At 42.2% G+C, this 27,188-nt stretch overlaps 2 protein-coding genes across 5 annotated transcripts in view; both read left to right on the top strand.

Moving 5' to 3' along the window:
- GRAMD1C (GRAM domain containing 1C) overlaps nt 1-14,158 on the top strand; it is a 98,831-nt gene extending 84,673 nt beyond the window's left edge. For 3 of the 4 annotated variants that reach the window (XM_068965014.1, XM_068965021.1, XM_068965028.1), the window contains 7 exons: nt 994-1,136; nt 1,996-2,099; nt 3,516-3,692; nt 5,178-5,235; nt 7,080-7,190; nt 7,592-7,697; nt 13,791-14,158. In XM_068965014.1, coding sequence (XP_068821115.1) covers nt 994-1,136; nt 1,996-2,099; nt 3,516-3,692; nt 5,178-5,235; nt 7,080-7,190; nt 7,592-7,697; nt 13,791-13,892 — 801 coding nt within the window. In that variant the 3' untranslated portion in view covers nt 13,893-14,158. Of the gene's footprint in view, nt 1-993; nt 1,137-1,995; nt 2,100-3,515; nt 3,693-5,177; nt 5,236-7,079; nt 7,191-7,591; nt 7,698-12,544 lie in introns of all 4 variants that reach the window. The other variant, XM_068965036.1, reaches the window with a different exon arrangement.
- Nucleotides 14,159-15,785: 1,627 nt separating this feature from the next.
- Nucleotides 15,786-26,299, top strand: ZDHHC23 (zinc finger DHHC-type palmitoyltransferase 23). The gene is made up of 4 exons (XM_068987373.1): nt 15,786-15,937; nt 21,488-22,198; nt 23,765-23,932; nt 26,032-26,299. The coding sequence occupies exons 1-4, from the start codon at nt 15,795-15,797 to the stop codon at nt 26,297-26,299; spliced, it is 1,290 nt and encodes a 429-aa protein (XP_068843474.1). The 5' UTR covers nt 15,786-15,794.
- Nucleotides 26,300-27,188: the final 889 nt, after the last annotated feature.

Here is a 27,188-nt window from a genome sequence, read left to right on the forward strand (position 1 = left end):
ACAGGACTGGATGTAAGTTAATATTGAAGCTGGTTGATGAGCTGATGAGGGTTCATTATGTAATGTTCATTTCTACTCTTGTATATGTTTGAACTTTTTCATAATAAGTGTTTTTTTTTTTTTTTTTAAATAACACTATTGGAATCTGATTTACAGGATCGTGTCAAGGGTTAGGGCCAAATAACTAGATGGCTGCTATGACATATGAGGGAGAGTGTTAGGTATTTTCTGTCTACTCTGACCAGCGTGGCACTGTCATATACTGCGGTTTATGTCTGGCCAGTTTTGTTGAAGTACTGTATATCTGTTCTACGGAGTTAAAAAATATCTATTAACATCTGAATTATTCTTGCTCTCTTAGCTTTTGTCCATCAGTGTTCAAAAGGACTTAAAATTTTCTCTTCCAAAGATTTCCAAACATTTAAAAGAAGTTTCTTTTTGGTATTTGAGAGTCTTTGATAACTTTAGAGGATAAATAGAAGAGGTAAGGTTAAAATGAGAAAGAGTTGGCCAGCAACCACTTCAAAGCCTATTTAGGGAAAGCAGTATTTTGTCTGGTTGTCCCCTTCCTTCATTTTTTTTTTTTTTGGTGAAGAGTGGTTTTTATTAAATTTTAATGAATTTTAGAGTGGGGTCCTGGCTTTGTTCAATTAAATTTTGAATTGTTCCTCTACCAGGAACATTTGAAATTCTTAATAAACTGCTAACACAGATGAGAGATCATGTAGTTCCTTTCTCCTATGTGTGCCTAAAATGAAGGAAAAAAATTATACAATGAAATGACAGAGAGGCAGCAAATACTATTTCTGCACATTCCTTCTTCTCAATTTGTAGATTACATAGCAACGTGGAGGCCCTTCTGGCTTTGAATATAGGCTCCTCATGTTTTTTTGTAATTTGTGAGAAGGAATTCTGGTATACATGTTCTAAGTTGGCAGGGAATTTGATGTATTAAACATGCACATGCAAAAAAATTTCATCTTATTTTGGCAGAGACTGTATAAAGAAAGTCGGGAAGCACAGTTTTATTTGGTAGATGCAGAAGTGCTGACACATGATGTCCCCTACCATGATTACTTCTATACTCTCAACAGATACTGTATCATCCGATCTTCAAAGCAGAAATGCCGACTGAGGTGAGCTGCTGTAAACGAATGTTTTAGTCAGGACAGGCTACATTGTATGCTGGCAATGTATCAATCCTGAAATCTTAGTTGCAATTTTACACAACAAAACTTTATTTCTTGCTTTGCGTGTCCACTGGTGGTCAGCAGAAGGGTGGGAAGCCTCACTCAAGAAGCCAGGCTGATGGGGCTTTGACCTCTGGGGCTGCACAATCCAGAATATGTATCATTTCAGTTACTACCAGAAGAGAGAGAGCTATAGAGTTGTGCTCACAGTCCAGTGGCCAGAATGGTCCCAGGACCCTGTTTAATGGCAAGGAGGCTGGGAGATTTGAGGAGCACGTGGTGGGCAGTAAACAGCTCTGTTGCAGTGGGAGACCAGAAATGTTGGTGTGTTGAAGGTGGTGCTGGGCCCATCATACACTTGCCCTAGTCTCAGCTAGTATAGTGACTTTTAGCTAATGTATGACCACTAGCGATTTTTTATACAAGGCGTTTAGGACATTTAATTTATTTTGAGCCTTTATTGCTATTTAAATAAAGAAAACTCAGAGTTTGAGAAAGCAAAGAAATAAAATGCGAAGTTGATGAAATTATTAGCAGCTCCCAGGAATTTTTTTTAAAGAATTCATTTTCAGTGAACAATTTTTTTGTAGTCTTTTTTAAAACATAAATTTATTTATTTTAATTAGAGGTTAATTACTTTGCAATATTGTATTGATTTTGCCATACATCAACATGATTTTTGTAGTCTTAGTGACTTTACATCCTTTTGGCTTTCCACTGAATTCATTCCTACATTTAAATGCAACGTTCATAATATGGTTAAATCTTGTAAATTAAATATTCTTCTTCCTTCCTTATTCATTAGAGTTTCAACAGATTTGAAATACAAAAAACAACCATGGGCTATTATCAAATCTTTAATTGAGAAGAATTCCTGGAGTTCGCTGGCAGATTATTTCAAACAGCTTGGTTTGTAAATTTCTTGATTTATCTACTTTTGTAAGAATGGCATTTATTAACAAAATGGATGGATTCTTCAGTTGGATTCATAGTAGGAACTGGTAGATGGCATTGGAATGACTCTCACTGAAGGGTTCCAACTGTTACACTTAAAATTTAAAAACTTCTAATTTTCATTGATCTACCAAACACTTATATAATGCTTATGATATGCCAGATGTTGCCCTGTGTGTTTTATAAATATCAACTCATTGCAAACCTATGATTTTTTTCTCCATTTTACTAAAGAAGAAATATCAAAACAGAGAGAGAGAGGTTAAGTGACTTTTCCAGGATGACACACTTAGGAGCTGTCACACTCCCTCTCTCTGCAAGGAGCCAGGAAGCTGACTGCAGTGAGGGGCTGGGTGACCTGATCATAAGCATGCAGTGTGCTCATGAAGAAGGTCTGGAGAGTCCTTAGGCCCATACCCCCCTTACCGACGTAGCTCTCCTGGGTTTATGCAGGCCCACTTAGCCATGGGACCATGTACATGTATGGATTTGGTGGAGGGGAAGTGATGTAGTTGTTCTCTTTGGATATTCCGTAAAATGTACATGAAGAAAAAGCATACATATATATGTTATATATATATGTCACACACACACACACACACACACACACACACACGAATGTAATTAATTTAGTTAAAGAAAAGGTGGTGGCAAATAAACTCAGGGTAATTTAAGGCTTCACTAGCCAGTTTGCTGGTTATTTATTTTCCTTGCTTTCTCATTGGTTGTGTCATTATTAAACTCCAAATCAGGAGCAAGGAAAGAAAAACTCAAAGATAAGTTTGGCTGATAGATAATGAACTTCTAATGAAAAATCTCGTGAAGGGAAAGGTTAAAACAATTGAGAAAAAGAAAGTTTTCAGATTGTTTGCAGACTTTCTTTACCAGTGCTTCCTTTTTTTGCAAACTTTCATTGTAAATTAGAACTATTGTATGCTGCTTCTTCCTTTGAGATTGATGATCAAGTACTATAATCTATCTTGGAAATCTTTCTAGGGACCCAATGTAAGTGGGTAGCCTGTTGTTTCCATAACTGAAATCTTTACATTAATATTTAATATGGCACATGGCAGATCTGTTCTGATGGTTCCCATCATTAATTAATACAGTTCATTCTTCTTGGAATAATGAAACCTTGTTATGGGATCATTGTACACTCCGTAACTTTTCATTAAGAGAAAGTAAAGTTTGAATCTAGGCCGTAAGAAACCTGAGTAATAGTTACCAAGGCTTAACTATTAAGTAACGCTATTATGTAAAAGTTACCGAGGCTTAAAAGAAAAGCAAGCTGAGCACAAAACAACCAACCCTTCTGTATATTATAGCTGAGAAGATTTCTCCACTATCTAAAGATTATTATTATTTTTTTAGAATCAGATTTGTTAATGGAAGAATCTGTGGTAAATCAGTCCATGGAAGACCCTGGAAAACTTACTGGCCTGAGAAGGAGAAGGCGAACATTCAACAGAACAGTGGAAACAGCTCCTAAGCTTTCTTCTCAGCGTCCTTCTGGAGACATGAGTTTAGAGGCCAAAGGGGATATTACAGGTAGCTGTTACCTGGTAAACAAAGATGAAAGCTCTTTTTTTCTTTAAACGTTTACTTATATGAAACAGAATATGCCTCTTGTTTATAAGACAGGTCAGTTAGGAGGGCTCCTTTTCTCTTCTTTTCTGATAATATTTGTCAAACTCTGAATAATATATAAAGGAGCAGGTGCAAAATGGCAGGCATGTGGCCAGTAGAAGTACTGTACTGGACCTACCTGGTATTTTAAAAACTGGACATTTTTATATAAAAACTCCGATCTTACAGCCCTGGACCCACATGCCTTGAGAGCAGCCATCAATTAGCTGGAGCCTAGCAGTGCCTGCCTCATATAACCAAGTGTGTACTTTTGCCAGGTCACCGGTCCCTATCACTCTCGCCCACTGAGGGATGTTTCATTCGTTAATTTTCTGCCAGGCATTTACAGACATTTGATTTCTACCCTGGAATCTACTACAGTGATTGTATGCTTTTAATCCTTATATACTGTCAGGGCCAGCTCAGTAAAACTGCAGAGATAGAGTTTGACTTTTATTATCTCTGCATTTAATTTTGAAGACATCTTGTCTCTACTAACTATAACACCCTCCCTCTCAGAAATAAGAATCTGTCGTACACCCTCATCCTTCTACATTATCAGATCCTCTTCTAAGGTTTATATCTTCAGTTCAGTTCAGTTCAGTCACTCAGTCGTGTCCGAGTCTTTGTGACCCCATGGACTGCAGCATGCCAGGCTTCCCTGTCCATCACCAACTCACAGAGCTTACTCAAACTCATGTCCATAGAGTCAGTAATGCCATCCAACCATCTGATCCTCTGTCGTCCCCTTCTCCTCCCACCTTCAATCTTTCCCAGCATCAGGGTCTTTTCCAATGAGTCAGTTCTTCGCATCATGTGGCTAAAGTATTGGAGTTTCAGCTTCAGCATCAGTCCTTCCATTGAATAGTCAGGACTGATTTCCCTTAGGATGGACTAGTTGGATCTCCTTGCTATCCAAGGGATTCTCAAGAGTCTTCTCCAACACCTTAGTGTGAATATATTTTTCTAACATTTAAATCTAATGGCTATTTAATTTGGGATTTGGCAACAAAATTTCGGCAACAGAAAACAGGGGAGGATGATTTCAAAAAAATTTTTTTACGGAGCAAAGCCTTATACACATAGAACTAACTCAAATATTATTTGCAGAGATGAAACTTAGAGATCATTCATGATATATTGAATTGCTTACTTAATTTTAGAACAAATTAATTTGTAATATAGGTCAAATTTGCAGAACTGATATAAGGTTTCTTTTTGTAGATTTGTTTAATATTACTTAGAATATCAGAAGTCAAAGAAGGGTGCAGGGAATTCACCTTAACTCACTGTGTCTTTACAAATAATTTTACAAATTTCTTCTCCAGTATTTTTCAAATGAAGTTAAACTTTTACCAGTTTTAATCACAACCCCGAGTCTCAGCCTTCTGTTTTTGTAATTTGCAGGAAAGAAAAAGGAAATTGAAAGCTGTAACACTGTCCTTATTGTGGTGATGAGTATTTTGTAAGTATTTGTGTTGAGAGCTTATTTTGCTGTGCCCTCACTTATCTTTTAATGGTTTCCAAAAAGATTTGAAAATATTTGTACATTATTGTATAGACATTACTACTATTTGACCGATTTTGGCCTACAGAAACAGTAATTTTATGTTTCAGTCTGGTAGTTTTGAATGATTTTCAGAACTGTTAAATTCGAGGGAATACCAAATAAACATTCAGTAGATGTTTTTGTTTTTTAAGTTAATTTGATTTGTTTTCACCATCATAGGTTTTTAGGGAAATACCATAAACTTAAAATATTGATATATGCAGGCAGGTAAAATCCCCAAAATGCTATTTTGCTGTATTATATTAGACCAGTGGTCCTTATCCTTTACTATACATGAGAATCATTTGCTAAACTACTAATTTCAGGGCTTCCCTGGTGGCCCAAGGGTTAGGACCCTGTGCTTCCAATGCAGGGGACTTAGGTTCAATCCCTGGTCTGAGAGCTAAGATCCCACAAGTCATGTGGCATGGCCAATAAATAAAATTTAAAACTAAAATTTTAAAAATATTAAGTTAAACATAAATTTCTCAGCTCCAATACTACAGATTGAGTCAGTAGGTCTTCAGTAGGGATAAAGAATCAGTAGTATTCTAAAACACACTGCATAGGTTATTCTGACGCAAGTAATCTGAGGATTGTAGGATGAGAAATACTGGAATAAACAGTCTGCATCTCAGAGTATTTTTTTGGAATCTTCTCTGTCGGTCATATTTAGACTCCTGTTATCTCCACGGCTATACTTGGATCATTGGGTGGTCCATCAGATTTAATTGAATTAGTTCTGACTGGATGATACGCTCTGGGTGTATTTTTTGGAAAGAAATTCTCATGTCAGCCTGTTTTTCTAATTGCAGACTTCAGAACATAGAAAATTTGTTGTACCTTCAAGTTTTATAAAAGCTTTTCATATTCTGCTTAAATTGGTTTGCTGTGACAGTTTTGAATAGTATATATTATCTGTGATCTTTTGTATCACTTTGCAGAAAATTTATAGTCAGATATTAAATGTTGATTTTTATGCCATTTCATAGATTTGATTTTTTTGCTACTACCTTAGTTTTCATCTTCAAGATGGGTAAAAGTGAATACTATATATTTTAAGGCAAGTCAATATTTTAGCAGGAAAAAATAAGAGATATGATGCCACCTATGTATTTGCATATATATGTAATGAGATACATTCATTCACTTGACATGCTGTTGTGAATACCAGCAAAGTAAGGGTACTTAACAAGTAACATTTTACATATGATACCACTGATGTCTGTCTGGGATTTGAAACTTTGTCTAAGTTGGACCAGAAGGAATTTTTGCTGAATGTGCGTTTGTTTTGGCTTCCGCTGGGAAAAAGAGGTACATAATGATCTATCTAAGAGCAAATCCATATTGATCTTCATTTCCTTTCTGAAGTACGGTACTATGCATGTGTAATTGCTTAATACAAAAGCACCCCAAAATAGATCTTGAAAGCTAATGTGGTAGATTTCTAGGCTGGTGGTTGCACATCAACACTGGTTAGGATTCCTGGCAGAGAGGAGAGACGTCAGGGACAATCCCAACCTGCTTATTTGAGGACTTCATTGTCACTAGTTACCTTCCAACTTTTCCCTTAACATCCACTTAGTACTTAAAGTTATTATTTCATACAATAAAATAGGAATAATTAATTTAAATAGTAACTAACTGGAAACTAGTCTGGGTAATAGGCATTTCTGAAGCTTTTGCATGTCTCTTCTGCATTAGCAGTGCTTTCGGTCTGAATGAGAGTGGACTAACCAGGTCTGATTTTCTCTGTCTAGTTTGCTGTTGCTAGTTTTGCTGAATGTGATGCTGTTTCTGAAGTTGTCAAAGATAGAATATGCTGCTCAGTCCTTTTACCGTCTTCATCTCCAAGAAGAGAAATCTCTAAAGTAAGTCTTCCCTTCCACAACCTATTATTTCAATAATTCCTATGCTGCAGAAAATTTAAGTCCAGTTTTAGAGAGTTTGGTCTGCCAACTTCTCTTTAGTCATATGCTGTTTTGTTTTACATGCAAATTTATGGGACTAATGATTTCTGGAAAAGGCTAGAAGCCGTTCCCTTGATCTGTCAAAAAATTTTAAATTATTTATTTGGCTGTGCCAGGTCTTAGTTGCAGCATGCAGGATCTTTTAGTTGCTGCATGCAAACTCTTAGTTGTGGCATGTGGGACCTAGTTCCCCAACCAGGGATCAGACCTGGGCCCCTTGCATTGGAAGTGTAGAGTCTTAGCCACTGGACTGCCAGTGAAGTCTCTATTTCCTGATCTTTAAGATGGTATTTTTCTTTCAGTTTAGCCTCTGATATGGTGTCAAGAGAGGAAGCTGTTCAAAAGAGCAAAGGCCAGGCGCATCGCTTAAAAGGAGTGCTCCGGGACTCCATCGTGATGCTGGAACAGGTTGGTACCTCTGTGTCCCATGGTACTTGGTACTCATCCCAGTGATTCAGCTGCTTTTCTGGCTGTTCTATTCACTATACCATTATTTGAAGAAATACCCCTTCTAGAGGCATCTAACCTTGCCAGTTTCTGGATTATGCATTTTATGTATATAGTTACTTTTATCAATACTTTTTTTAAAAAATGGAAATATACTATACTTACCATTGCATACCCTCCTTTTTTCAATTAGTAATGTATTTGAAGGTGTCTCCACATCAGTATGTATACATCTACTGCTTTCTTTTTATTGATTCTTCTATATAAGATTTCATGCTTAACATTAGCTCTTTTTATAGAAATGGTAGATATTGTATACACTGCCCATTATTTTGTTTTTATCTATTAATCATGTATCATGGAGATATTTCTTTTTTTTAATAGTAAATATATATATTTAATTGGAATTAAAATGCTAAAATTTCTTTGGCTATAAGAATCTAAGATATGTTAGACAATTTTTGTACCCTACTTTACAACCTCTTGATCTTTTTCCTGCTTTGGCAGTCACTGTGGTAACCAGCTACATTTGGAAGTTGAGGACACCACCATAAAGCTGCATTCCCTTATCTCTTTTTTTAAAAAAATTTGTTTATTTATTATTATTATTTTTTTTACTTTACAATATTGTATTGGTTTTGCCACACATCAACATGAATCCACCACGGGTGTACACGTGTTCCCAATCCCGAACCCCCCTCTCACCTCCCCCGCCACATCATCCCTCTGGGTCATCCCAGTGCACCAGCCCCAAGTATCCTGCACCCTGCATCGAACCTAGACTAGCGATTCATTTCTTATATGATATTATACATGTTTCAATGCCATTCTCCCAAATCTTCTCACCCTCTCCCTCTCCCACAGAGTCCAAAAGACTGTTCTATACATTTGTGTCTCTTTTGCTGTCTCGCTCACAGGGTTATCATTACCATCTTTCTAATTTCCATATATATGCGTTAGTATACTGTATTGGTGTTTTTCTTTCTGACTTACTTCACTCTGTATAATAGGCTCCAGTTTTATCCACCTCATTAGAACTGATTCAAATGTTTTCTTTTTAATGGCTGAGTAATAGTCCATTGTGTTTATGTACCACAGCTTTCTTATCCATTCATCTGCTGATGGACATCTAGGTTGCTTCCATTTCCTGGCTGTTATAAACAGTGCTGCTATGAACACTGGGGTACACGTGTCTCTTTCAATTCTGGTTTCCTTGGTGTGTATGCCCAGCAGTGGGATTGCTGTACATGGAGATATTTCTATATCAGCATATAAAGCACTTCTTCTTTTAATAGCATGTAGAATTCAACTGTACATGTGTGGCATAATTATTTTACCAGTTCCCCATTGTAGAATAAACACTTGGGTTATTTTGGTGTTTTCTATAAGCATTCTCTCTTGTCATCAATATGTGCTGTCTGGTTCTATGAATCAAAACTTAGGATTACCTTTGAAAAATAAAGACTAATACTCCCATCATAATATAAGATTTGTGTACTTTTCAAGTCTCACTGACTCTTTGGACATGAGTTTGAGCAAACTCAGGGAGATAGTAAGGGACAGGGAAGCCTGGAGTGCTGCAGTTCATGGGGTCGAAAATAGTCGGACATGACTTAGTTACTGAACAGCAACAAAATAAATATATTTTAGATAATAAGCAAACAATAACTTTTCAGAATTGAAGAGTAGAGATTTCTATAGTGTCTGTAATCAGGCATTGGCCTTCTGGTGGATAGCTTGTCTAACCTTAGCTTTTCTTTCCAGCTTTCCAGCTTTTTTGCCTTTTTATTCTACTTTCCAGAAATTTCCTCATTTAATCCTCAAATTCTTCTACTGAGTTTTTCAATTTTTGCTAACACTTTTTAAATTTCAAATTTCTCTGAATTTTCTTTTTTTTTAAATGGAATTGTGTGGAATTGTCTGCCTGTGTGGATCCAAAGTTCTTAACGTGTGAGCTGGGCTGGTCTACCCTGAACTTCTCAGTAGATCTGGCTGGCCTGTTGGTTGAGAAATCCTGATGTCAGCATCTTTAGGTCTTTACTCTTGGACTGGACAGTTTCCACAAAGAAGACTCTTTCAATCTCCTCCCTGAAGTATTAAGGGCTGGCTGCCAGCATTTTAGGAGCTTACTGAGAGTAGAGGGATAGAGGAGGGCAGGGTGATGGGACAATCTGAGCGTACAGTGTACGTGTTTCTGTGTAATCCCTATTCTTGGTATATACTGCTTTCTTTACTGATGTCTTGGCATCCTCCTGGCCAGGCTGCCATAGGACTTCAGACTTCTGCCCAGGTAGTAGGAGAGGCCACATGTCCAAAAGTTCATCCAGTCATTCTTATTTTAGTTCCTCTTTATTCCCACTTCTAACTCCGGGAGTTGGTGATGGACAGGGAGGCCTGGCGTGCTGCGATTCATGGGGTCGCAAAGAGTCGGACACGATTGAGTGACTGAACTGAAAGGGGCCTGTTAATTCCTGAGGCTTTTAAGGATTCTTCAGGGTAGATTTGATTGGTTCTCAACTTTTTCTGCTGTTGGCTTGGGATTCAGCGTTTTGAGGGCTGCTAAGTCATCCTTCTTCCTTCCAGTCTCCAAAGTCATGTTGCTCTTGTTGCCTATTCTATTCCCTCCGCACCCACCCTGGCTCGACCTTGTGGATTTATGCCTTAAAAAAATAAAAATAAAAAATCCCTTTACTGTGCTTTTGGTGGGGTTGCAGGAGGGAGAAAAATTGGATGCGTGTATTTAATCTACTTACTCCCTCTTCAGTGTGCACTGCCTTGATTTCTTCCACTGATACTGCCCAAGCTAAGCTCCCAGTGATCTCTGACTTTTAAAGTTAATGTACCTTTTTTTGGAGTTTTCATCTTACAGTGCCAATACTTGACAGAGCTGACCATTCCTTTCTTGAAATATATCTAATCTTCCCTTCTTTAGAACCATGAAGAAACCTAGCTTTATTGCGAAATAGCTTACATACCATAGCATTCACTTTTTAAAGAATTTTTAGTATAATCACAAGGTAGTGCAACCATCACCTCTATCTAATTTTTCAGTTGCTAAGTCATGTCTGACTCTTCGCAACCCCATGGACTGTAGCACACCAGGATCCTCTGTCTTCCACTGTCTTCCAGAGTTTGCCCAGATTCATGTGTGTTGAGTTAGTAATGCCATCTAACCGTCTCATGGGCCTCCCTGTGTCTCAGTGGTAAAGAACCTGCCTGCCAATGCAGGAGACACTGGTTCGATCCCTGGGTTGGGAAGATCTCCTGGAGAAGGAAATGGCAACCCATTCCAGTATTCTTGCCTGGGGAATCCATGGACAGAGGAGCTTTAGGGGAGAGTGGAGAAGGCTACAGGCCGTGGGGTTGCAAAAGAGTTGGACATGACTTAGTGACCGAAGAACATCAGTAATAACAGACTTAAACACAATTGTATCAATAATTATACTAATGAAAAGGGACTACTGTCTAATTCCAGAGCATTTTTATCATCCCCCAAAGAAGCCCTGTAGTCATGAGCAGTCACTCCCATCCCTCACTCTCTCCGCTCCTAGTAATCACTAATCTACTTTCTGTTTTTATGGATTTGCCTATTCTGGACATTTCCTATAAATGGAATCATATAATATATGGTCTTTCATGCCTGGTTTCTTCCACTTAGCATAATGTAAAACTGCTATTTGCTGGTTAAAACCATCTCCTCTACCTGACCTCATCCTGGCCCAGTGCTGCAGGCTTCTGCCTTAGAGTCCATTCCCTTCTCCTTTACTGCCCTTTAGGTTATCTCAGCTACTTCCCTAACTTAAAATACCACACACGCCAATGGCTCCCAAAGCATCTGTCTCATCTTGACCTCTTCTCCAAGTCCAGACTCATACAGCCACTTGCTGCCTTGGTGTCTTTACCTAGATGCTAACACGTGCCCCAAACTGATCGTGTCTAAAACAGAATCCAATTTTCATCCTGAGCCAAACTTAGTTCTCCTCTAGTTGAAATAATTTCAAAAATGATACTATCATCTTCCAGTTGTTCAAGTGAAAAACTTTGTATCATATGGTGTGTAAGTATATATTTATGGATGAGATTATTTGTTTTGGTTCTGAGTCCCTCACTAGTCTGTGAGTTCCATGAAGGCAGGAACAGTGCCTATTTGGTTCACCGTTATATACCCAGGACTAAGCACAGTGCCCAGCATGTAACAGGTGAACAAAAAATATTTGTTGAAAGAATGAATTAAAAAATGACTACAAAAAAGAATAAGACATAATTCTTTCTCTCAAGTTGTCTAGAATTTTATTAGAGATATCAGATGTCCATGTGTATGATAAAGACTACTTAAAAAAGTACAAAATTAAGCGTTAAAGTTAGTAGTAATAATTTAGGAGTTTAGAGGCAGGATGATTAGGGGAAACAGTGGGGATGGCTCAGTTTTAGATAGGTGAAGATGAACATGAGCATAGTAGCAAGCAAAGGCCTGGAGTGGAACTTGAGTTGTTTAGGGGATGGTGGGGAGACCACTGCAGCTTCAGAAACCATTTCAGAAAACAAGCTCTTCACTTTGGATCTTCTGATGAATGAAATGGACTTATTGGTAGATAGAGAACACAGCAGTATGTTGTAGGAAGAAGTGCAGTACTGCAGCAAACTGGAAGAGCCCTTTCACACTGACAGATAACCTAAGGAATAAGGCATTTTATAATCAGTCTTTTATTTGGGCATCAGTATAGACAATTTTATTAAATGCAAACTTTTGGCATACAAATAATCAGAAAAAATTTAAACAATGTGATTTTGAAAATTTTTCTCTGCAGTTGAAGAGCTCACTCATTATGCTTCAGAGAACCTTTGATCTCCTAAGTAAGAACAAGACTGGCATGACTATCCAAAGCTAGTGATCTTAAGGACCAAAATTGTAGAGATATGTGGAACCAAAAGACATCTTGAAGAAAAACAGAAGATGAAGGATTTGAATGGTCATAGGAACATTTCAATATTTTCTCATTATTCACAGTCTAATATGAACATTCTTTTTAATAACATTTATTGAAGAATTAGCCTCTGACGGCCTTAAGAATCCATCCTTTCATTTCTTATACATAATTCTAAGCTGTGAATTTCTCCAGTGAAGCGTGAAATAGTTTGTGGATTTGAAGTTCTGTGACACAAAAAGAGCTGAGTGGTATGGCCTCATTTTCACAGTGAGATTTGAAGCTTGATGCTCTAAGTTTATCTGTTAGCACAGAATTAGTATGCATCCATTAGGCTGTTTTCACAGGTAAACATTAAAGGAGATGAAGACAACGGAAGAAACCACTAAATCATTATTATCTTTGAAGGATCAGTTTTCAGGCATATATTATAACATAGCTTTGTGTACTGTAAATATTACAGTGTCTTCATCTATTTAGCAAGGAAATTCAGTAGTTGACCCTTTTGAATCGGCATGTTGATGATTATCTGGAAGATTCTTCAGCCATGTCATGTATGAAGGAAATAGGTGTTTCTTCAGGTGGCTCTGTCAGAGGTGCAATTAGCTTGCCTCTTCATACATCAAATGGCAGAAGAGTCCACTTCAGAAAAGGAAACATGTAGGATACCAACCCTCAAAATGAAGAACTGTACTCTGAGTTTTAAAAAGATTATGTTAAAACCTGGGCGTTTTAGTGTCAGAGCAAATGCATACTTGAACTAAGCTTGGCTTCAGCTTAGCAAACTTTTATGATGGATTTGAGCCATCTGGTTGAAAATAATTTGTGGATTACTTTCAGTAGCCTCCTATGGCTTTATTTACTCATTCAAGTGTGGCTATAGTCAGTCAGTTGTAAGCCAGACACAAACTTTAACTCTTTAATGAAGACTTTGGGGGGCAGTATCTCCCAATACAAGTGCACTGACAAGCTGTAAATCAGACGTGAGCTTTGGCTCTTTCAAAAGTTGTTAGGCATATGTGTCTTAATACAAGTTATGTCTCTGGAACAAGAGAGGGACATTGCAGAATAATTTGTATATATTCTTACTGTTTGAATAACAGTTGCCTTTAAATGTTTTTTTGCCCAGAGTCATCCAAGCCACATGGGATTGCTAAAGTCATTTTTGCGATGCCCACAGAGAAAGAAAAGTATTGACTGGATTAGAGGAGAACCAGGTTTCTCTGGGTGAATCCCAACTAACCTACCTACCAGTGTACCTACCTGGAGGTTTTTTGATAAGGATTTATGAGGTGTCTGACTGTGAGCAAGAATGACTGGATTGTCACTCTAAAACTTGTTCTCTGTTAAGTTCACGAAAATGGTCAATGAGAAGCTGAATATTTTTGTGATGTTTCCTCAAAACTTGTACTTCATAAAATACCTCAAAAGAAAGTTACCAAAGTTGCTTTATAAATTATGACTAAATATGTATGCAGAATTCAATTAACTGTATTTGAGCCTATGTAAACTGAGGATCAATAAAATCCAAAATGTCTAAGTTGTTTTTCTTCTTTTTCTGTAAAACCGTCCCCAAACTAGAAACCCTGTTTCAGTGAAAACATACATGGGCCGACACGCTTTAAAAAATTTTTGTGCAAAATTAAAACCCAAAGAGGACTCTCATCCTAGGGCAGTTTTTATTTCTAATATGCAGCCTGCTGGTCTAATGCAGACTGCTTGCCGGAAATCATGAAAATGAACAAGTTGGATAATTAACAGATCAAGGACAGGGATGGGCCTTTAAGAGAAGGTTAGCCAATTTGGGGGCGGTACGTCGGTAACAATTCGCGGTGGAGAGCTCCACCAACGCCTGTTGCTGTGTCTCAGTGAGACTGGCCGACCCACGGCTCTCCTGTACTTCGGAAACCCTCCGGGCTCCGGGGTTTCCCGTATTTCCGCCTCCGCGTCTTCCCCGACCCGAGGCTCCCGAGGCTGCCCCGCCCACGCACCGCCCGCAGGCACGGGCGGGGTCGGGGCGGCCGCCTCTGGGGCGGGGCGGGGCGGAGGTGCGGGGCCAGCCCGGGGCCCGACCGCCTGGACCGGCTCCGGGAGCCCGAGCTCGGCTCCTCCGCGCCCTCGGGCGCCCGGGCCGCGGGCCGGGGAGGGGCTTCGCTAGGGCAGGGGGGGGGGCCTCCGCACGTGCGGGCGGGCAGGGATCCCCGGCGCAGGGGGCGGGGCACCCGGAAGCTCACGGACCTGCGGCGCTGAACCCCGCCGGCCCGGGGGCGGCGGGGACGCCGCGGGGAGGCGGGAGCACCGCCCGGGCGGCGGCCGGCTGTGGTCACAGGTGGGCGGCAGCGGAGAGCGGAGCCGGGGTCCCCGAGCCTCCAGTCATCGCGGCCGTAACCCCGCGGATCAGAGATCCCGGAGCCGCGTCCGCGCCCCGGGAGAAGCCAACCCCGCTCCTCTCCGCCTCGGCCTCTTTGGCTGTAGCCGCACCTCGGCTCCGGAGCGCAGGTAACTTCCCTCCCAAGGTCATTCTTCGGGCTGGGCGGCGTGGCGTTCTCGGTCCGCCCACGTTCTTGCGATTGACGGGGGCGGCAGAGGCGCGCCCAGCTTGCTGAGGAGAAGCGGGGCTGGACGGCGACCCCGAGCGTCGCCCGAGCTCCTCTCCCGAGCCGGGTCGTCGGCCCCAGCGGGTAGACGCTTTGTTTCCGCCCGCAGCCGTGAGGGTGTTTCCATCCGCACCCAGGCTTCGGGCGGGGACGGCTCGGTTCTCCCCAGCCCTCACCCGCAGGTGAGCGCAGCCACCCGCGCCCCGGCTGTCCCGGGCCGCGTAGTCGGCTGTCGTCATGGGAACCGCTGGTGCCCAGACGGAGCCGGTCCTGGATGGGGTACCTGGTGTTGAAGGCAGCTCGGAAGCAGCGAGAGCCCGAGAGCTCTGCGTCTGGCCAAGGACAGCCAGAAAATCCGGATGAAAAGGGGACCACCTCCCCCTCGTTCTCATTTTTTAATTCTCAGGCGTTGGTGGTTAATCAGAGATAGACGTGGATGTGTTTACGAGATGTGAGTTGTATTCGTTCCACTTTTCTTTCTGAGGGCTTCGTGTGCCTCGTAGTGACAGGTGGAAATCACGACCCAGAAGGGCACTATGAAGCCAGTGAAGAAAACCAAAGCGGAGGAACCTGAATTGGAGCCCCTGTGCTGTTGCGAGTACATAGATCGAAATGGGGAAAAGAACCACGTGGCTGCTTGTTTGTGTGATTGCCAAGATCTGGACGAAGGGTGTGATAGGTAAGCACTGTGTTTCTTGATACTGACCCCACCGGCCCTTTTGAGAACTACCATGTATACTTGGAGCTTAGCCATGCAGAACACTAGAATTTGCTCTTCATTCTGTTTCTACTTATCTCCAATTGAAAGTTGTCTTCTGTGTCAAGTGTGAAGGCTTGATAAAGATGAATTATTACTCAGCAGTGCACAACTGTCTGTTCAGCCCAGTTTATTAGGAATTATTATTTCTCATTTAAAGGGAGAAGATGATGGAGAGAACAGGCAGATAATGGAACAGTAGACACGTTAAATTGTATAAAAAAATAAAATGCAGGCCAGTACAATCTGTAAGTTTAAAATGAACACATTAGTACCAGGAAGTTCCTTCATTCTCGGTGGTCTCAGCATTCAGAGACTGACACCTTGGGGCTGGCTTGCACTTGACCACAAAGGGCCTTGAGGGTTGAAAAATCAGTCTCACGCTTCTTTCTGGGAAGGTGATCCAGCCAGAGGCATGATCCTACCCTGGATGTGTTGTTTTCAGCATGAGCAGCAGCCCTGTCCTGATTGATGCTGTTACATTTGGCTTTTATTTTCACCATTATCCCAAGTGATGAAAATTAGCTATCCAAAGAGCCAGTTTCTAACATTACTGAAAAAATTTCGTACCAAATAGTAGTAACCTGGTCTTTATCCATTTTCTAAGTAATTATATTTTTAAAAATTGTTAGCATATGGAAAGCATAGTGTGGGAAGGATAAGGATGGTGGAGACTTGCTTTTCCCATTGGTAATTACTTCTGTTTTAAAAAAAATTGTCATTGAAATGGTAAATTGCTGACTTACACTTTGGTGCGTTAATCTTGCCATGAGAAGCATTCCTGGGGACTACTGTAGTCTAGTATTCCATAACCCCTTTGTAATTCTGCCTTGACAGTGTGTATAATGTCTTATTATTGTTTAGTGCTAAGTTGTGTCCAGCTCTTTTGCAACCCCATGGACTGTAGTCCCCCAGGCTCCTCTGTCTATGGGAGGCAAGAATAGGCAATAGGCAATATGTCTATTTCCCAGGCAAGAATACTGGAGTAGGTTGTCATTTCCTTCTCCAGGGGATCTTTCTGATCTAGGGGTCAAACCCACGTCTCCTGCATTGCAGGTGGATTCTTTAGCACTGAGCCACCTAAAAGGCCCTATATAAGCTCTTACAGGTGCCTTTAAGTATAGGTTCTTCAGACTTAGGTAAAATCCATCCTGAGAATATGGAGCACTTTGGACTAATGAATGGAGAAATGATGCCTTTTCCATAACCTGCATCACTCAAAACCACTGCTTTTCCATTAGCCTTCTAACTCTTCCTGCCTCCCATCCCTTGAGACCTGAGCTGCCCCTGAGTTCTCTTCTCTCCATACTCTTCTCTGGAGATGAGCTCCCAGCATTTCCATAAACCTGCTGCTCTGTATGCCTCGGTTTTAGAAAAGGCAGAGGAACCAGAGATTAAATTGCCAACATCCACTGGATCATGGAAAAAGCAAGAGAGTTCCAGAAAAACATCTATTTCTGCTTTATTGACTATGCCAAAGCCTTTGATTGTGTGGATCACAATAAACTGTGGAAAATTCTGAAAGAGATCGGAATACCAGACCACCTAAACTGCCTCTTAAGAAATCTGTATGCAGGTCAGGAAACAACAGTTAGAACTGGACATGGAACAACAGACTGGTTCCAAATAGGAAAAGGAGTACATCAAGGCTGTATATTGTCACCCTGCTTATTTAACTTCTATGCAGAGTACATCATGAGAAATGCTGGACTGGAAGAAACACAAGCTGGAATCAAGATTGCTGGGATAAATATCAATAACCTCAGATATGCAGATGACACCACCCTTATGGCAGAAAGTGAAGAGGAGCTAAAAAGCCTCTTGATGAAAGTGAAAGAGGAGAGTGAGAAAGTTGGCTTAAAGCTCAACATTCAGAAAACGAAGATCATGGCATCTGGTCCCATCACTTCATGGGAAATAGATGGGGAAACAGTAGAAACAGTGTCAGACTTTATTTTGGGGGGCTCTAAAATCACTGCAGATGGTGACTGCAGCCATGAAATTAAAAGACACTTACTCCTTGGAAGAAAAGTTATGACCAACCTAAATGGCATATTCAAAAGCAGAGACATTACTTTGCCAACTAAGGTCCGTCTAGTCAAGACTGTGGTTTTTCCTGTGGTCATGTGTGGATGTGAGAGTTGGATTGTGAAGAAGGCTGAGTGCTGAAGAATTGATGCGTTTGAACTGTGGTGTTGGAGAATGCTCTTGAGAGTCCCTTGAACTGCAAGGAGATCCAACCAGTCCATTCTGAAGGAGATCAACCCTGGGATTTCTTTGGAAGGAATGATGCTAAAGCTGAAGCTCCAGTACTTTGGCCACCTCATGAGAAGAGTTGACTCATTGGAAAAGACTCTGATGCTGGGAGGGATTGGGGGCAGGAGGAGAAGGGGACGACCAAGGATGAGATGGCTGGATGGCATCATGGACTCGATGGACATGAGTCTGAGTGAACTCCGGGAGATGGTGATGGACAGGGAGGCCTGGCGTGCTGCGATTCATGGGGTTGCAAAGAGTCGGACACGACTGAGTGACTGAACTGAACTGAACTGTATGCCTCCCATATAATGAGTTCCCATTCATTTCCAGGTCTAGCCCTATTCTTTAAAATTCTAAATTTCTAAAATTGATGTTATCCTTCCTTCAACTGTTCCTTTCCATAATAGTCTAAGTATGCAAAAAAGTCAACAATACCACCTGTCCACCAGCCTCCATCATTTGAGTCATACTAGTGTGATCTCTTTTCTCAGCTATTCATAAGACAACCATTTTGCCTTTTTGCATTTCTTTTTCTTGACCACTGCCTCTTGTCACGAACCTCCACACATAGTTCTTCAGGTACTCTGTCTATCAGATTAATCCCTTGAATCTATTTGTCTCTTCCACTGTATAATTGTAAGGGATTTGATTTAGGTCATACCTGGATGGTCTAGTGGTTTTCCCTACTTTCTTCAGTTTAAGTCTGAATTTTGTATAAGGAGATCTCTTCAAGAAAGTTAGAGATACCAAGGGAACATTTCATGCAAAGTTGGGCACAATGAAGGACAGAAATGGTATGGACCTGACAGAAGCAGAAGATATTAAGAAGAGGTGGCAAGAATACACAGAAGAACTATATAAAAAAGGTCTTCATGACCCAGATAATCACAATGGTATAATCACTCACCTAGAGCCAGACATCCTGGAATGTGAACCCAAGTGGGCCTTAGGAAGCATTACTAGGAACAAAGCTAGTGGAGGTGATGGAATTCCAGTTGAACCATTTCAAATCCTAAAAGATGATTCTGTGAATGTGCTGCACTCAATATGCCAGCAAATTTGGAAAACTCAGCAGTGGCCGCAGGACTGGAAAAGGTCAGTTTTCATTCCAATCCCAAAGAAAGGCAATGCCGAAGAATGCTCAAACTACCGCACAATTGCACTCATCTCACACGCTAGCAAAGTAATGCTCAAAATTCTTCAAGCCACGTTTCAACAGTACATGAACCGTGAACTTCCAGATGTTCAAGCTGGTTTTAGAAAAGGCAGAGGAACCAGAGATCAAATTGCCAACATCCATTGGATCATCAAAAAAGCAAGAGAGTTCCAGAAAAACATCTACTTCTGCTGTATTGACTATGCCTTTGACTGTGTGGATCATTACAGACTGGAAAATTCTTAAAGAGATTGGGAATATCAGACCACCTGACCTGCCTCCTGAGAAATCTGTATGTAGGTCGAGAAGCAACATTTAGAACTGGACATGGAACAACAGACTGGTTCCAAATTGGGAAAGGAGTACGTCAAGCCTGTATATTGTCACTGTGTTTATTTAATTCATATGCAGAGTACATCATGTGAAATGCTGGGCTGGATGAAGCACAAGCTGGAATCAAGATTACTGGGAGAAATATCAATAACTTCAGATATGCAGATGACACCACACTAATGGCAGAAAGCGAAGGGGAACTAAAGAGCCTTTTGATGAAAGTGAAAGAGGAGAGTGAAAAAGTTGGCTTAAAGCTCAACATTCAGAAAACTAAGATCATGGCATCCAGTCATGATCAATTCATGATTACTTCATGGCAAATAGATGGGGAAACAAGAAGCAATGAGAGACTTTATTTTGGAGGGCTTCAAAATCACTGCAGATGGTGACTGCAGCCATGAAATTAAAAGACGCTTGCTCCTAGGAAGAAAACCTATGACCAACCTAGACAGCATATTAAAAAGCAGAGACCTTACTTTGCCGACAAAGGTCTGTCTAGTCAAAGCATTTTTTCTCCAATAGTGATATATGGATGTGAGAGCTGGATTATAAAGAAAGCTGAGTGCCAAACAACTGATGCTTTTGAACTGTGGTGTTGGAGAAGACTCTTGAGAGTCCCTTGGACTGCAAGGAGATCCAACCAGTCCATCCTAAAGGAGATCAGTCCTGAATATTCATTGGAAGGACTGATGCTGAAGCTGAAACTTCAATACTTTGGCCACCTGATGTGAAGAACTGGAAGAGACCCTGATGCTGGGAAAGATAGAGAGCAGGAGGAGAAGGATGATGGAGGATGAGATGGTTGGATGGCAGTCACCGACTTGATGGACATGAGTCTGAGCAAGCTCTGGGAGTTGGTGATGGACAGGGAAGCCTGGTGTACTGCAGCCCATGGGGTCGCCAAGAGTCAGACACGACTGAGGGACTGAACTGAACTGAGTGTGATCTCTACTCTTCCTGATGCCATCCCCTGCCCTCCTGAACTGGTTTACTCCCCAGGGCCAGGGTGGGTTTTGTGCTGCACTCAGGTCTCTCCAGGAGAAGGCAATGGCACTCCACTCCAGTACTCTTGCCTGGAAAATCCCATGGGCGGAGGGGCCTGGTAGGCTGCAGTCCATGGGGTCGCAAAGAGTCGGACACGACTGAATGACTTAGCAGCGGCAGCAGCGGGTCTCTCCACGGAACGCCTCCTTGCCTTCCTCCCCACCCAGATGAATCCTAGCCAGCATCAAGTCCCAGCACAGATTCCCTTTTCCCACAAAGACCCCTGTGATGACTCCACGCAGAAATGTGTCTTCTCTTCTGAGCATACCTTACAGTGTTTGGCCTGTATAGTTCATTGGGCGATTTTATTATTTTGTCACTTATCTAATAATATTTCTTGAATTCCCGTGTTGTCTTCACAATTAGATTGTGAATGGGTTTTTTGAGATTTTTATGTCTCGACACCTACCCAAGTCTGAACAGTACTTAGGTGGAATGTGTGTGTATTCCCATGTATTTGTTCCACGTAGAAATAGTTCTTTTAAATATCTAAACATTTTTCATTTGAATTAAAAAATTATACATGAATCTGTAAGGCTCTTGTTTAATAGTAAAGAAGTCAAATCCTTGGCCTTTGGCACCGTTTACCATTTACATTGCTGTCTGGCCTGCAGTGTGGGGTGGTTTTTAATTCAACAAACATATATACCATGGGCCTTCTCTGTGCTCTTTCTGAATAGATGGATCACGTGTAAGTCCGTGCAGCCTGAGACCTGTGAAAAGATCATGGACACAATCTCAGACCGCCTCCGGATTCCTTGGCTTAGGGGAGCCAAGAAAGTTAACATTAGCATCCTTCCCCCACTGTTCCTGCTGCCTGTCTTTCTCCGCGTGGCTTCCTGGCATTTTCTGCTTGGGGCGGTGGTTTTGACCTCCCTCCCCGTGCTGGCTCTGTGGTACTACTACCTCACTCACAGGAGGAAAGAGCAGACTCTGTTTTTCCTGAGCCTCGGACTGTTCTCTCTGGGCTACATGTACTACGTGTTCCTGCAGGAAGTGGTCCCCAAGGGGCGTGTGGGGCCCACTCGGCTGGCTCTTCTTTCCTGCGGGTTATTGCTCATCCTCTTCGCCTTGTACAGAGCCAAGAAGAATCCAGGCTACCTCAGAAACCCAGCACCCAGTGATAGGGCTCTAAGTGGCAGCCAGGTCGAATGCCTGAACAGAAAAGGGCCTGAGAAGCCCAAGGGGTTCCCCGGCGCAGATCTGTCTGGCGGTCTTAACAACCGCGCACCCAAGGACGAGACTAAGGACTCCCCGAGGACATCGGCCGGAAGCCCGGCCAAAGGGAAGGAGGACTGGTGTGCCAAGTGCCAGCTGGTGCGGCCAGCCCGGGCGTGGCACTGCCGGATCTGCGGCATCTGTGTGAGGAGGATGGATCACCACTGTGTCTGGTATGTTGGAAAGATCTGGAGGCTCACGGAGCCTACACAAGCTCTCATGAGACTCGCCGGATGTGCTTTCCCTTTGTTTCCATCCTCATCTCTCCCCTTCCCAGCTTTACACCTTGTGGATATTTGTGGGCTGTATATGATGTTGCCACTTAGTCATCAGTTTTTCGAGCTTCACAAATTTAGTTCTTTTCAGTCATTTCCTGAAGGTGGTTGTTTTTTTTTTTGGGGGGGGGGCTTTCTCTTCTTAGCTGCCCCTCATTTTCTCCTTTCTAAGAGAGAAGTATCTACAGTTGAATGACATTTAAAAAAAGAACGTATTAGAAGTAGTATAGGTGTGTCTCCCTCACAGAGCTTAGGAACATGTTCCTGTACCTCTAGGTGACTTATTCTCTGACTGTGTATTCTTCCATCATTTAGATGTACCAGTGATTTCTAGTCTACATTCTTGACTTAAGGCTCTGCCAGATAATTCCCTATTTGATTATTTGTGCAGAAGTGGGCTTTTTGGGGTCACTTCTCTGCTGCCCAGTGACAAATGAGGACACCTGAGGCCCGTAAGATGTGAAGTGTGACTTTTAAAGAAAATGTTGCAGCTTCACCGACTAAATCTTAAAAGGGGAGTGATTCATTCAGATATGAATGTTCTAAGTAGCTTGTTCGCAACTTTCTCACTCTTAGGCAGTCACAGTCAGTGAATTACTCTTTTTACGCCTAGCATTCTGATCATGTTCCACTCTCCCCCTTAGAAGGGGATGTGGAAAAGGGTGCTGACCACCTGGGCAGCACAGAAGCGGACTTGAGTTCAAGGCTTGTGAACAGGGACAGCTGTTTTTCTGGGGCTTTAGGAGTAAACAGGTATTTTCATTTTTAGGTTTTCCTCTTCTCTTTCTTCATCATTTATTCTCATGCGTGCCCGTGTATGTGCGTGCGGGGTGGTGGTGGTCCATTTGCAAGCGCTGGTTTGCAGAGGGCCTGACAGCCTCGCTTATGAGATCTCTCCCCACTGGATTATCCTGATGTGCCCGTCAACGTGCCCTGCAAAAGGCCATGACACAGAACTCTGTAGGTGACAAGTAGTCTGCATACTATTGAGCTGTTCTCCAGCCCCACACTGCGTTTCTAACCTCCTGGGGTCGTTTATTAATATGTGTATTTAATAGGGATTTTTTTCCCACACTGTGTAATACTTCTGATTTAGCATTTTTAAGTTTTTATAATTCTGATGCCATCTTATCCTTATGCAGTGATGACAGTGTTAACTCTTAACACTGGGTGACAGACCTCACTTACTAATATCTAGAAAGATTTCTTAGCTATGTTTTACTTTTCACGTACTCTTGTCCTTAAACTAATGAGATGATTTCACTTTGCAAAGATTAGAGAATGTAAGAGTATATCTCTCAGCAGACAAAACTTTAATTCCCTAAAAGTGGAAAACAAGAGAACGTATTTTTTTTAATAACTGAAAGGCATACTATCCCTGTATTAAATGCTTTCTTGTTTATTGAGTTACATAGAGAACTTCTAAAGATATGTTTGCTTTCTTCCCCCTTGTGCTGTTTTGAGGATAAATAGCTGTGTCGGAGAATCAAACCATCAAGCATTTATACTTGCCCTTTTGGTCTTCCTGCTCACCTCGGTATATGGGATAACGCTGACCTTGGACACCATCTGTACAGACAGAAGTGTCTTCACAGCTCTCTTCTATTGCCCTGGAGTTTATGCAAATTACAGGTGAGATCCCCATACAGGGGGCCCCGGAAGAGGGAGTGGATTTGCAGTCAGCATCAGGGGCTGTGATCTGTGGCTGGGTGAGGGGTTCTCACCCAAAACGTGGGACAGGTTCTAGGGATGCTGGGTAGCCCCAGAATTGCTAGTACACAGCTGTGCAGTGAATATGTGCATTTTTCTCGGGTGATGTCAGAAGGAGCGCTGACCTTAAAAAGTGAGGAACTAGTGCTCTCCAGGTAAGATCAGGCTTACTCAGGGACTTAGAGAGACCACTGGCATGCCAAAGGCAGCGACAGGGAAACTGCAGTAACTCTCAGTCTCTGGGGAGGAGTATCAGGGGACGTTTCACTCACTGCTGCTTTCTGGTGCTCTGAAGCCCAGTCTTAATTTATTGCTTCTGACCCTTTTCTGAAATGCTTACAATCTCTGTAACCTTTCTTTTCTATTTAACCTCCATTGATTTTTTTTTTTTTCTGTTCTACTTTTTTTTTTTTTAAATCACCACTCATGATCACTGTAGTATCTAGGTCAAAATTTCCTTCAGCGTTTTTAGGTTGGGGCCCATTTATATAGTGTGAGGATTGCCATGTTTTAACAGAAGCTGGAATTTCTTTAGCTTTGGCCTAGCCCCCCCCCACACCCCTCTTCACGCAAAACTCTGCTTTAGGACATGTATCACGAGCCACTGAGAATAGTAGTTACTAAAGAATTTCACAGCCTATGAAGACTCTCAACATAAAGAAGAAAGGACACTCTCAGCCTGAGGAGGGCCCATCTATTCTAATGCCCATGAATGTCTAGGTCTATAATAGCAAGGAGCAGAGCTGTCCATGGACTGGTACAGACAAGCGCCTGAGCAGACAAAGCAGGATGTCTTGAAAACAAAGAGTGAGAAGAAAGCAAAGGACCTTGCTGCTGCTGCTGCTAAGTCACTTCAGTCGTGTCCGACTCTGTGCGACCCCACAGGTGGCAGCCCGCCAGGCTCCCCCATCCCTGGGATTCTCCAGGCAAGAACACTGGAGTGGGTTGCCATTTCCTTCTCCAGTGCATGAAAGTGAAAAGTGAAAGTGAAGTCGCTCAGTCAAGTCCGACTCTTAGCGACCCCATGGACTGCAGCCCACCAGTCTCCTCCGTCCATGGCATTTTCCAGGCAAGAGTACTGGAGTGGGGTGCCATTGCCTTCTCCAAAAGGACCTTGAGGGTCCTTTTATGTTAGTAATGAGTTTTAAGTATGTTAGTAATGAGTACTGAGTATGTTATGCATGAGTTTTCTAGACCTTCTGTGGGCCTCATAAATGAAATGAGGAACATAGTCCAGCTACTATGTTCTCAGTGCTGTGGACCAACGATTCATGTCTCCTCCCTGGGTTTTAGTTGTCCTCATCTTCGTAGTGCTTTAGTCATCCCCGAGGTCCCTTTCAGCTTAACAGTGAAGATTCTGAACCAGTTTCCAGCTAACTCATTTTTAAATGTTGACCGAAAACAACCAATTAGCAGACATCAGATGAGCTGGAAGGGGCTTTCTTGCCCCATGGGGTTTTGTTTGGTTTGAGGCAGTGGGGTTTGAAACGTGGTTGTGCTCCTGATGCTCCTGCAGAGCTGACCAGGAAAGGGCTGCCTATGCGGGGAGCTTTCCTCTCACTTGTGCTCAGCAACCTAAGAGGACGGAGATGAATAACCTTAGCATTGCTCCTGGGTTCCCACCCACAGTTCCTTGAGGGACATTTTCGGCAATCTCACAGTGCCTTTATTTTCTTCTGCACTGAAAATAATTTAGGAATTATTCATTCAGCAAACAGATTTTGAATGGTGTTGTGTCAGGTATTGTGTTGGTTGTATGGGGGCTGCAAAACAAACAAAATGGTCCTTGCTGTTCCCGTTTCACACCCTAGGAAAGGGGGCACCAGTAATGATAAAATAGGACATCTTAATAGTCATAAATGAAGCAGGTTATTGGCATTCCGAGGATGGGAAAGATGGGGTAATCAGGGAAGGTGCCAGAGTCCTTTGGAGTAAGTACTGTGTGTGTAAAATGTTACCACGGGGACGGCTTTCTCAACGTGAAGCGTCGGCTGCCCTGACCTGCCTTTTCCCGTTCCCAGCTCAGCTCTGTGCTTCACCTGCGTGTGGTACTCTGTGATCATCACGGGGAGCATGGCCTACATCTTCCTAATCCAGCTGATAAACATCAGCTACAACGTGACCGAGAGGGAGGTGCAGCAGGCCCTGCGACAGAAGACGGGGCGCCGGCTGCTCTGCGGGCTCATTGTGGACACAGGCCAGTACAATCGGGGCTTCCTGCGGAACTGGCACCAGTTCTCCACCCTGGGCACGCACCCCTTCCACCACCCTGCCGAGGACATTGTCTGAAGTGCCTTCTGTACGGTTCCGGGGTAGGGGGGTGGCTCCTCCCTCTGCTCCCTTGCGTCGGACACTTCGGTACACGCAGGCTGCTCATGTTTATCCCTTGTTTCCTAAAGGCATTATAGGGCCATGCTCAGGTTTAGGCGCTGGACTGGGAAGAAATGAAGCGTCATTTCTGATTTCATAACTTAAAAGAGATTTTTATATCTAAGAGGTAAAAGTAGAGCCATTCCTTTCCAGTCACCTTACTAACTAAGTCACCATAAGTTGCGGATTGCTAATGCACAAATGGATAGAAGCAGTTCCCACCCATTACTATGGGAGAAAGAGCCTTGGATCAGGAGAGTTTCTAGTCCCTCTTTCAATTCTGTATAGCCATGCGACCCTCAGTCAAGTCCCTTCGCCGAGTCTCAGGTTCACCTGTCAAGTGGGTACTGATGCCTGCCCTGGCTACCTCACAGAGCGGTTGTTGAGGGGCAGGGGTCCCGTGAAGGATGAGGTTTGTAGAAAACATGGAAAAACAACTAAAGCAGCAAGGAGGTATGAAGTATTATTAGGAGAATCCTAAGACTGGAAAAAATATTTGTAGGTCGGAATATTGAAGCTAGTATTATTGGAGTAATCCATTTTCAGCATTTCAGAGTGAAAAACAGATCCTCAAATAACATGTTGTACAGTTAGGGGAATTTCTCTTTCTGAAGTATTAGATGTTAACTACTCAAACAGATGACCAGATGGATTTATGCTGTCATCTGAGATTGAAAGGATAGTTGATGATTTTAAGCATAATTATTACTAGTGTAATGTACAGTGGCCATGAGTTTAGGTGGTGAGTTCTTATATTTACCTTACTTCTTATACATTTATTCTGCTTGGATTTACTCCCAGTAACTCC

This window comes from Capricornis sumatraensis, chromosome 1 (assembly GCF_032405125.1).
Source record: "Capricornis sumatraensis isolate serow.1 chromosome 1, serow.2, whole genome shotgun sequence".
Taxonomy (NCBI): domain Eukaryota; kingdom Metazoa; phylum Chordata; class Mammalia; order Artiodactyla; family Bovidae; genus Capricornis; species Capricornis sumatraensis.

Excerpts from the sequence above, each read along its gene's own strand:
- ZDHHC23 (XM_068987373.1), top strand. The coding sequence starts at position 15,795 with ATGAAGCCAGTGAAGAAAACCAAAGCGGAGGAACCTGAATTGGAGCCC. Across the intron at positions 15,938-21,487 it reads CTGGACGAAGGGTGTGATAG|ATGGATCACGTGTAAGTCCG; the intron begins GTAAGCACTGTG and ends CTTTCTGAATAG. Across the intron at positions 23,933-26,031 it reads GGAGTTTATGCAAATTACAG|CTCAGCTCTGTGCTTCACCT; the intron begins GTGAGATCCCCA and ends TCCCGTTCCCAG.